The sequence below is a fragment of the Montipora capricornis genome, chromosome 12 (genome assembly GCF_036669925.1).
Source record: "Montipora capricornis isolate CH-2021 chromosome 12, ASM3666992v2, whole genome shotgun sequence".
Taxonomy (NCBI): domain Eukaryota; kingdom Metazoa; phylum Cnidaria; class Anthozoa; order Scleractinia; family Acroporidae; genus Montipora; species Montipora capricornis.
The window spans coordinates 40,795,945-40,806,869 of NC_090894.1; the positions used below are offsets into that span (position 1 = coordinate 40,795,945).

General features: G+C 38.8%; 1 protein-coding gene across 1 annotated transcript in view; it reads right to left on the reverse strand.

The window, feature by feature from the left end:
- Positions 1-10,923, reverse strand: part of LOC138027774 (atlastin-2-like) — an 18,679-nt gene extending 7,756 nt beyond the window's left edge. Inside the window, exons 1-9 of the mRNA XM_068875387.1 lie at positions 10,829-10,923; positions 10,508-10,755; positions 6,856-6,993; positions 6,176-6,280; positions 5,760-5,810; positions 2,679-2,735; positions 1,392-1,623; positions 676-803; positions 83-139 (exon numbers count right to left, since the gene is read on the reverse strand). Coding sequence (XP_068731488.1) covers positions 83-139; positions 676-803; positions 1,392-1,623; positions 2,679-2,735; positions 5,760-5,810; positions 6,176-6,280; positions 6,856-6,993; positions 10,508-10,755; positions 10,829-10,850 — 1,038 coding nt within the window. The 5' untranslated portion in view covers positions 10,851-10,923. The remainder of the gene's footprint in view (positions 1-82; positions 140-675; positions 804-1,391; positions 1,624-2,678; positions 2,736-5,759; positions 5,811-6,175; positions 6,281-6,855; positions 6,994-10,507; positions 10,756-10,828) is intronic.
- Between the last annotated feature and the right edge of the window lie 2 nt (positions 10,924-10,925).

The following is a 10,925-nucleotide window of genomic DNA, read 5'->3' on the forward strand; positions in this document are numbered from 1 at the left end:
CCTCAGATTAATGACTTTTATAGAGTCCTTAGTTCAATGACAATTCCACTGTAAAAACAAATACAAGCAAACAAAAACTTACCAGTAACATAGACTTGGGCTGAGGCAATTCTTCACCCTGGAAAATCTTCATGTAAGCCTGCACCAAACAAATAAATCGTGTTAACATTTTAATTTTCAAAATAACCTCATGCTTCATTGATGGTGTTCCCAGACAAGCTAATGGCAGCAGTGGTGGTGGTCTCAAACGTTTCCCATAGATACTGGACTTCTTTTCTAAAATGCAAACACTTTATAGTTTGGGATTGGTCACATGGTGCTTGTCGCAAAAAAAGAAACACAAAATATGTAGGAGGATCTGTGTTACATTATTGATGACTGAAATTAACCCAACTGACTCCAATTTGAATAACGTTAAGAGGAGTAAATGGACAAAGAGATAAATTTGTTCACGAGGTCTTATGCATACTTAAAAGAGAAGAGTACTTTTAAGAAGGGTCCAGTCTTTGTGCTCTGCATGTCTAGTTTGGATGTTTGGGTGCCCAACCACTGAGCAACAGGAAACCCACGTTAAGATGCTATACACATGTACACCTAAATACTGCTGGAAATCAAATCTTTGCTTTTTTAAGGAATTACTTGCAATTAGAAAATGAAACCCTTAATAAGACTCACCTTAAAATACTCTAAAAGTCCTCTGCAAGTCACCTCTCCACCATTTATACTCTTAACTACGAGTTTCTCTGACGACAGAACTGATGGTGTAAGTTCTCTAAGCTGTGTCTTGAAATCGTCATCGATATCTGGCCAAATATAAATATACATGTACTAGCCTGTTGGCATCAGCCACTATGAGATTTGGCTGAAACAAATACACTACATGGTCAGCTTGAGTATGGGAAGCAGTTTGTAGCAAAATTTAATCCTTGAACTTTATGTTTAATCCACCAAATATTAGTTCAAACCAGTAAAACGTCATTCAGTCCATAATCTACCAAATAGGACAATCACATGACTTTTGGAGGGCATATAGTTTATTTGTGGCCCGAGTAGCATTATTTGCTCAAGCGGAGCAAAAATGAAAATGATGCTACAAGGCATTTTCAGCCCGGGCACACCTCTTCTACCAAGCATGCTGACAATAATCCTAAACCGATTCCAAACCAGTATAGAATTCCTTTTTAAACAATAGTCAGCTAATTTACACATCTTTACTTCTTTTGTTCTTTTATTATTTTTATCTCGCCCTTTCATGCATATATTTTATCATCCTGCCTTCCATTTTATCTGTTGAAGGCTGTAGATCAACCCCCGAAAGCTCATGACGATTGTTCTTTTTTGAATTTTCAGCCACCTAACGTTTTTCTGGTATTTTGATTAAATTCACTGACCTTTCAGACTTCCGTCAAATGCTGGATTTGTGGCTACTTTTAGACCAGGATGAGGCATCAAAAAACATCCAATATCATTGAAGCATGACTTGATGTGCTTCCTAACTTGCATCAGCTCTGAATGCTGTTTTTCAGTCATACGCAAGCGTTTCTCTAGGATCAGACTTCCACCTTCAGACCCATAAGGTGCCTCATAAGGAAAACTCCAGTCTCGCACAAGGAAAACCAACCTCTGCAAAATTCAGATTGTGACTGAGATCACATGTGACCATAAGTATGATTGATTGGGCGTTTTTGTTCAATTTTACTGTCAAATTCAAATCATTATTAAAAACTGAACTACAGATGTCAGATTTCTGGCATTTTCATTGGCTCGCCGGACACAGGCTATCAGTTCATATACCTGCTGCACCTAATATGGTCAAGGAACGCGTTAGCAGTAAGTTTTTTGCACCTCTGAGAAAAAATGGCTGTTTTGGACCAGAATTGAACGAGGCACAAATCGATGCTCCAGTGGAAGAGTTGCTGATCCAGGAGTTTTTAATAAAACAATATTATGCTACTCTGGCTTGCTGGATATAAAATGATTATAACCAACTTGGCGTGTTATCTATCATTTCATATCCAGCGCACCCTAATAGAATAATAATGCTAAATATTTAGTAGATGCTGATTTTGCTGTGACCAAGCACAGTAAAATTCCACATCAGCAAACCAAATACAATTATCTATTGCTGCTTTTGGTTTTTTTCTCACACCTACACTGCAACTGGCTTCCTCCTAGCAACACAGCACCAGTCCAAAAAGACTAATATAATAGGATGTTTACAAGTTTTCCAAAATTATTTGACAATCACACGCACATGCACTGTTTCCCCACATGTAGGTTACCAATTAAAATTATTTGGATTAGCTCATGATGACCAAACTGGACTGTCAAGTTGACACACTTTTGGCCAGTCCTGTACAAGTTTCAAGAAAAGAAACTTCACCAAGCTTATCCACACTTAATGATCAACAGTAAGAGTGAAACATTTGGAAATGTGCAGCGTGGGTGGATTCATTTTACAAAGTTCTTTGTTTGTGGCAATTCCTTTCTACATTCCATCAAGAAGGTACTGTACACATACAGAATTAATATTACCAAAGAATAATTAACTTATTATGATAAATGCATATGCATGATGAGGAAATTTATCTTAAACAATGATACATTTTCAACACTCTGAACTAAAAAGGATTAAAAAGTATATATACATATCAAACCTTGAGACCTTTGTAGCTTACCTGGAAGGGTCTGATGTTGCCTTCCTCCATGGCCAGTTTGCCATATTCTGTAAAAAGCTGCCATGAATAAAACACTACAGTTCACAAAAAATTAAATACATGTAGAAGAAATGAAAAACATAATTATAATTATGCACTTTCCTATTTGCAGGGTTCGTACGCTTTTTTCGACCAAAAATTCAAGGACTTTTCAAGTACTTTCAATGACACATTTTCCATTTTTCAAGGACTCCATGCACTGCAAAATCAAGCGATAAGCAGCTGTTCATATAGCTAGTGTGCGCCGACTCTCCCATGCTTGAAATGTCAACATCCTTCCTGCACACAATGCATCGTGCCTTGTGTTTGTCACCCTTGACTTCGCGTAGCCACTCTTTGTACAGTGGTTTCTGAAGCCACAAGTCGCTGAAAAACACACTTTCCCATTGTTGTAAATCTTTTATTAGTGAAACAGCTGAAACAACAACACCCATGCAAACAACAGGAAGCACTCGAGGCACATGGCTTTTCGCGGAAAGAGCGAAGACTACAAAACATTTCATTGGCTCTTAGAATTACAGACATTGAACCAATCAGAGCAATGAATATAACAAAGAACAGGAAAATGTACTCGGCGCTTGATGGACGTTCGGAGAGTTGTAATGATCGTTTTTATTTGTTTTTTTTTTTTTTTTACTATTATGTGTCGCTAATGTTCTGCCAGTAGCATATATTTTCATATTAGGCACTCTAGAATCTAGGATGGATGAAATTAGCTACAAGTTTCAAGGACTTTCCAGCAATGACTGCAATTTTCAAGGACTTTTAAGGCCTTGAATTTTTATTTTCAAATTCAAGGACTTTCAAGTACTTTCAAGGTGCGTGCAAACCCTGTATTTGGTTTACATTGTGGTCACAAAGCACCCCCTCCCCCCAGCTTCCAGGTAAATAAATAATATTATTGCTATCACACTTGTGTTTATGCTAAAACCTTTATCAAATAGTTGAACCCTTGCTAAAGCCTCAACACTCTGACCATGGATGATTTCCTGAACTTAACAATAATTGTGCTACAAGCAAAGTAAGAGGCTATATAATCATTTTCGTATTTAGTTCATTCAATTAACAACTGCCTTCAATTTGGTTGTACTGAGCCCAAGAGTCTATGCCGAAAAAGCAATACATGAATACCTGCTTAATAGTTCCTGAATGGCCATATAGCAGCGCATTTTGGCCATTTTGCAGTTATCTCCCTTACAGTTTAATCCCTACGCCAGGGAGGTTTTCAAGTTGCCTAGAATTTCAGATCTACTGATAGAAGGTCCGGGCCTGAGAACCACCTATAGAAAGAAGAAAGCTGTGTTCTCGGGCTGCTCAGCTTTTGCCATCCTGGCACTTTGTTTAGATTTTGCACATTAGGCATTGTGGTGTTAATCTGATGTGGATATCCTTGATGCTGGTTTATTTGTGATTGGAAATCAAGAGCATGAGGCGGCATAGTTCCTACTGATAGGATGTACTGGTAGTCTTCAACTATTTGGTGTATCGGGATGCAAGTGAGCCATGTGCCAGTGTGCACGGCACCATTTGGTGAAGGTTTCAAGTTTTTTGAAGGTGAGTGCAATAGTGCACTGGAAACCTTTTGGTCAGGGTTTCCTGTGTTTGAAAGTGGTGCACAATTGTGCGCTTGACACTGTTCAGTGGGAGTTTTCCCACGTTTGGAAGCAGTGGGTAATTGGGTGCTTCATGGAGTTTGGTGTCTATTTGTGTGTGACTCTTTCCTCAATTCTCATCAGTTTCTTTCAGATGTCTTCGGAGCAAGCCCTTGGCATTCAGAGCTCAGCTCTGTGGAGGACTCCCATCTCCAGCTCTTGGTTCCAGATGTGGTTAATTTACAGTTTGTTGCCAAGGCTCCCGCAAAACTGCCCCAATTGAGCCTACGCTGGCTGTGATGACGTACTTGGGCTCTCTCCAAATTTGGCATTCCAGTATAAAATTTCCACAGCATGAGCCGCTCCACTTAGTGCTGTTCTTGAATGACCTGATGAAAACTGCCAAGGAGAATTGTCCTGGCTTTTCCAGTTTACAGGTGTGGTTTACAGTATCGCACATGTCAACAGGATCAGTCTGGCTACACCCATCAGGCCAAAGGAATCATTGTCTTTAGAGCTAGATCAGGATGATGCTACATGGACTCATTATATTATGAATAGCAGTCTTGCAGTTATTCCCTTTCTTTTTGCATTGTTAGTACATTTTGCTGGTTTTCTCCAGGCAGATGAAATATTAAGAATGAGTATTTCGGATATTTCTATTTTCCTGCTAGTTTCTTTACCTAAGAGGAAATAACATTAGGGGCAAGCGTCGTATCTTATTTGGTCTAGCAAGGTCACCTGCCGAGTTATATATAATCTCAGGGAAGCTATAGGTATTAACTCATTTTACAAAAGAGCGATGGCAGTTTGCCTCAAGTTAGTTAAATCTAAGTCAAATGAAAAGTTTCATGATGGCAAGGGTATCTCATACTCAGCTACAAGAGATTAATTTAGGAAATTTCTTAAGCATTTTGTCTCAGACATCATAGCCAATGGACTGCATAGTTATAGTACTAAGTCTGGAGCCGCATCAAACCCTAGCTTTAAATCTGTTAGTGATGGTTTACTAGGCAGACACAGGGGCTGGAAGAGTTCGGCATCAAAAATATGTATATATCAATTATCAAGTATTGGATTTGCCTCAAGTTTCTCATTGTTTGGGTATTTAGTTGTCTTCCTTCATTCGCTGGGAGAGAAGAGAGCATGCCTCGGCCCCAGACAAGATTCCCTCCTATGAGGGGGTTCTTTCTGGACCCACTGAAACCTCTCTTGATTTAGTTTTTTTTGTGATGTGTAAAATTTAATGTATGTCTACGATTTGTGTTATATTAGGAATGTTGTTATGGTTTAGTTATTTTAATAGCATTTAAATGTTTGTTACAGCCGCTTAATACCGACCATTAAAACAATATTCTCAATGTTTTTGCCTGTGGTGTGTGAATTCCAGAGATTTGAGCAGAATCCTTATTACGGTGACGAGCTTTAAAGATAGGTTGAATTGTACTACCTGGAGATGCTGTAGATCATCCTCTTGTATGTTCTGTGTCAAGTTGTAAACCTGTTAAAACATTAGGTACCTAATTCAGTATGGCAGTGGTCATTGGCATCCTTTATCAAGATCGGCAAATTTAAACAGTGTAACGCATTGCGACAAGAGCACAGAACGTGACATTTTTTCAAATTAAATTTGAACTCTTTTGTCTGCACATACAACCAATATATGTCATAATTTATATGCTTCATGTATATATTTTTGTGCAAGACAAAAAGTGAATTTAAGATCTGTTTGCTTCAATACTTACATGTACCCTCCAGCCTCCTCTTCTCCCCACTGGTGTTAACTCTCCTCCCTGCATTCTGCCACTAAACCTTCAAATTCCCTGCAGTTCAGTCCCCCATAAATAATCTCCTTAAAATTCATACCTGAGTGGAACTGGTCATGGTGCTGAGAGCAAAGATAGTCGCACAGTCTTTTACAGTAGATGAGCTATCAAATGCTCCTTGAGTGTCCATCAGCAGTACAGCAATCTATAGATGTACATTTGTACAAAACAAAGCAATTTCACTATTTTATTGGTTGAAATGTAATTTATTGTTTATTAAAATTACTCTCTTCCCTGACATAGAAAACATAATTATTTTCTTATTTCCTTTTATACATTAAATTTAACATGAAATACACAGTTAACATCACGCCAAATCCAGCTGTCAAATTACTGTCATTGCTGTCACGCAACTGTGCTGAGGGAGGAACGGGGGAGGACAGGGTAAGAATCTGCAAAGATTTGCTTGAGAAGCAGTAAGAGATGCACAAAGATCAGCTGAATGCAATGGTGCATAAAGTGAGAAGCTACAAAGCCCCTTACAAACCCCTGAGGGCCATCCTGCAGGTCCGTTGGCCGGACACGTTTGTTCGACTCTAACTTTGCTTAAATCTTATTTAACCGGATATGATTATTCTGATTTTCTTTTAAAACACACTGCAACACTCTTTGATGTCATGAAAGTAAAAGGCCCTGTGGACAGGTTTCTTCTTGTCCTTACAATTAATATATTTTATGTTAGGGGCCCTAAAGTTAAATTACAATTCTACATAAACCCACCTCTTCACCATTAGGCAAAGTTTTAATGTATGGTTTGCTCCAAATGAGGATACCAGTGGTATCTCTCTCTGATCCACCTCGCCAAGAGAATCCCTCCAAGGCCTCTGTTTCTCCACCAACCCAGTCTGCAAAGGCTCCCTAGTGGAGGTACATTGTACACAATTTCTTAACCCTTTCAGTCCTGAGAAGGAGACTTACAGGTTTTACTCTGTCAAATGAAAGATGGGGTTAATACTGGGGCAGCTTAAGGACGTTCGTGCCCAAAATGTTCCCACGTACAGATTTTTTTTAAACTTGCCACGCAGAAAGGTAATGATATACTTTTGCCAAAAAGGCAAAAAAATGGGGGGTCACCCTGCTTGTCTCCGAGATCATGAGGTGCACTTTTAGAAGATTGTGTTACTTTAAGACGATCTCAGCTTACAACTGACAGCAATAAAAAAGCTACATTAGTGAAATTAAGATCAGGTAAACATACTCAATTCAATGTCAAAAATATAACTAAATAAACTTTTGCAGCTAAAGTGTTTTTCTGAGGAGAGATAGACGTTGAAAAACGATGCATACTAGTCAAAGAAAGAAAACTTCGGTCGCACGAGAGCATAAAAGGCGAAATCTTTGTAACTTGTCAGATTTTTTTGTTTTTTGTTAAAATGGACAAAATCAGGAAAGGAAATGATCTGCGGAAAGAAAAATGGGGGTCACCGAGCATTCAAGAGAGTAAAATCGCTGCAAAGTTCTCAAAGCAATTGTCTATTCGCACTGTCATGTCATTGCGTGACAATTCCAAGAAGACCTGGGTCCACAGCTATCCCATGATGCCACAAGCGACCCTTTGCCCGAGCGAGGATCAAACACTGGCTGGATACCATGTTTGTTTGCCTTTGCGGTCTGCGATGCATGACGTGTGCGTGACATGCGCTAAAAAATGTGCAGTAGCAATGGGCGCGAACGTCCTTGAGGGATGAATGGGTTAAAGCACAATAATCATTGACACAAAAAAATATTAATTTAATAATAATTAATTAAATGTAATGAGAACTTGCCTCCCACCAACGTGGCCTGGGTTCAATTCCCAGACTCGGAGTCATGTGGGTTGAGTTTAATGGTTCTCTACTCTGCACCAAGAGGTTTCCTCCGGCAGTGTTCAATCTAGAAATTATGGAAAGTGGGTCAAATGTCCCACGTGACATTTTAAATTGGGTCATTTCAAAAATGGTCTGGGTCAAATTATTATGATAATAATAAACTTCGAAAAACTGGCAATATCCCTATTATGCTATACACTACCAGTATATTTTTACAACGTTTTAGCATTTTACTTGTTGAGGCTGTCAGCTCGACTGGAAGTTCTGCAACTTCTGCGGGTTGACTCGCTGTTGTACTAATTTCTCCACCTTCCTCATTTGTCTCCTCCAGTTCACCTTGATCTTCACTTTCCGTTGCCACTCTCTTTGGCGTAAAAAAAGACTTAACTTTTGCTGGTGTTTCATGAAACTAAAATTAACGTAGACACAAGAACACACCCTGAACGAAGCGTGAATCGATCGTCGTAGTAGCGTCCAGTCTCTCTCGGAATTGGAACGCCTGACACAAAAAGTACTCGTACAAACGTAGTCTGAAACACCAGTCATTTCGCGATTTCGCGCGTTCATATAAGGCTAGTAAGCACACATATTTGTTTTTAAATTTACTTTTATTATTGCCTGCTGCTTTGGTTTGTTTCTTTTTTTTGCGTCAGTATGACCCCTCGATCATTTCATTTTGCATCAGAATAGAATATTCTGCGTAAATGACGCAAAAACGCGGCCTAGATTGAACACTGCTCCGGGTACTCTGGTTTCCCCTCACCTCAAAAACCAACATTTGACTTGATTTACCTCTGAGTCAATTGTTAATTTCAGTTTACAGTGTCCCCAATTAGTGCTCCAGCACTAGAACAACTAGACACTTAAACAAAGTTCCTTTCCTTTCCTTTTCCTCCTCCTCGATCTGCATCATTATTAAGTGATCTAAGCTGACAAAAATTTGCGTGGCTCATACTTCTTTCAAAATGGTGGTCAATGATGTAGGTTTCAAAGGTGCATTGAAGAGCATCTCCAATAGTTTTAAGATAGAGACGTTTAACTTGCTGTTGAATGTGATTTTCTATTAAGTGAGATGTGGGCAAACGTTAATAAGTTGTGAAAATTTTCTTGTAAGACTAATTGAAGCAAATTTGTTGATGATGTTCATTCCGAGAACCTCGTTCATGTTAGCAGTACAAACAAGGAACTGAAATATTTCCTACAGTTCACTGTTCTACTGTTTTCAATAAAATAATTAGGATAGTACGCACACTCTCATTGGTCAATATCTGTGTTTAGATGAGAGTATGCAAACATGGCTGTGACATCACGAATTTTGCTTGGTTGTATGCTGTCAGATGCGCATTTTGATTGGCTGGTAGGAAATATGAGCGTGAATGAAGAAAATCTGTTTCAATCAAGAATTTTCCTTCATTTGTTTCCTTCATTTGTTGAATTATCTTTGAGAAATATTTTATAAACGCAATAGAGGACTTTTTTCGGTGTTTCCATAGTCTCATCTAAACACTCGGGGAAGTTGGTAGAATTCTCGACAGTTATGCAAACCCGCGACTGCGTCTCGGGTTTGCATAACTGTCTCAAATTCTCCCAACTCCCCCTTGTGTTTAGATGAGGCTATAGAAACACAGAAAACCTCCTCTATTGCTTGAATAGCTAATGCACTATCAATTGACAATGTTTTGCATCACAAGATTAGATCACATGACTGTATTTGGAATTCTCGTCCACAAAATCTTGATGTGAGTTGTAACTGCAACTTCTAGTGGTCAGGTGTAAAAACTGGTCGTTTCTGTTACATTGTTTAATTTGAGGTTGAAGTTAAAACGAAAATCACATTCTATGATTGATATCATTACTTGTATTTTGCATAATTAAATAAATCTGATAATTCTTTATAAACAATTTAATTTCAGGCTAGCTCCTCAGACCTTCGGGCTAGTAACCTCAAGTAACAGCTTGCCCGAAGGGCAACCTCATCTTCTCATTTTCGTCTCACCCTGCAGTACCTGTTGTTGAGAAACTAAGACCTGATGAAAACATGGCACAAGTCTTAGAAAAGCAAATCTTTACCAGATGAAATTTGGATATATATTAGGTGAATGAGACCTATGCCTGGCCATGTCTGGTATTAATTATTAAACGTAGCGATATCCGGTTTGTACAAAACATATATCAATATTCACATATTAAGTACCACATCAATGCATTCCTCAATCTAACAGCAATAGCATTGCGTCTTAGCAAATTAACGCGTTGATCATAAAAGTGCTGAGTAACCTGAGAAAACATCATACTTTCTCTGCTTGAATTTATTGATTATGCGTCCGTGGCCGAAGTATTTTCATTCCCCACACCTGTATCAACACAATCTGCGTTGTTTTTAACTCTTCTAAATAATTCAAATTCATGCCTGCAAAACTACATTACGTATATACCGTACACAAACTCTCAGATTTACATTGAAGCCGTGCTTTGATTTAAAAGAAAAAGATTTAGCCTTAGCCTAGTGCAAACAGCACCAGGCCATGAAAAAACGTACAGTACGTTTCATGTACATTTCTTACCTCTCTATCCAAATACCGCAAAAAGAAATCGAGCAAAAACGATTTTCCTTTCCGAAATGCACCAGCCACCGAAACCACAGCAACCTTCTTATCCCGCACACTATCATCGAGCAAAATGTCCTCCAAAGCTTTCTCGTCTAGCTCGAAGCTGTGATTTTGTGTTGCAACAACAACAGGTACCGGACGAGCTCCCAACAATTTTAAATCCAAATCCGGTTCTTGAGATTGTGCCATTGCCCTCTGTGTACCTAAGGAGGAAAAAAAACACTAATTGCTTAAGACGATCATTTTGAGCTCAAAGAGATCTGATGACACACATACCGTCTTGTTGATCGACCTCCATTTCTTTCCTTGCCTGAAATGGACCTCGACCTTCGCACAAAGAAAATTTACAAATGGCCGCGCTCCAATTCTGATC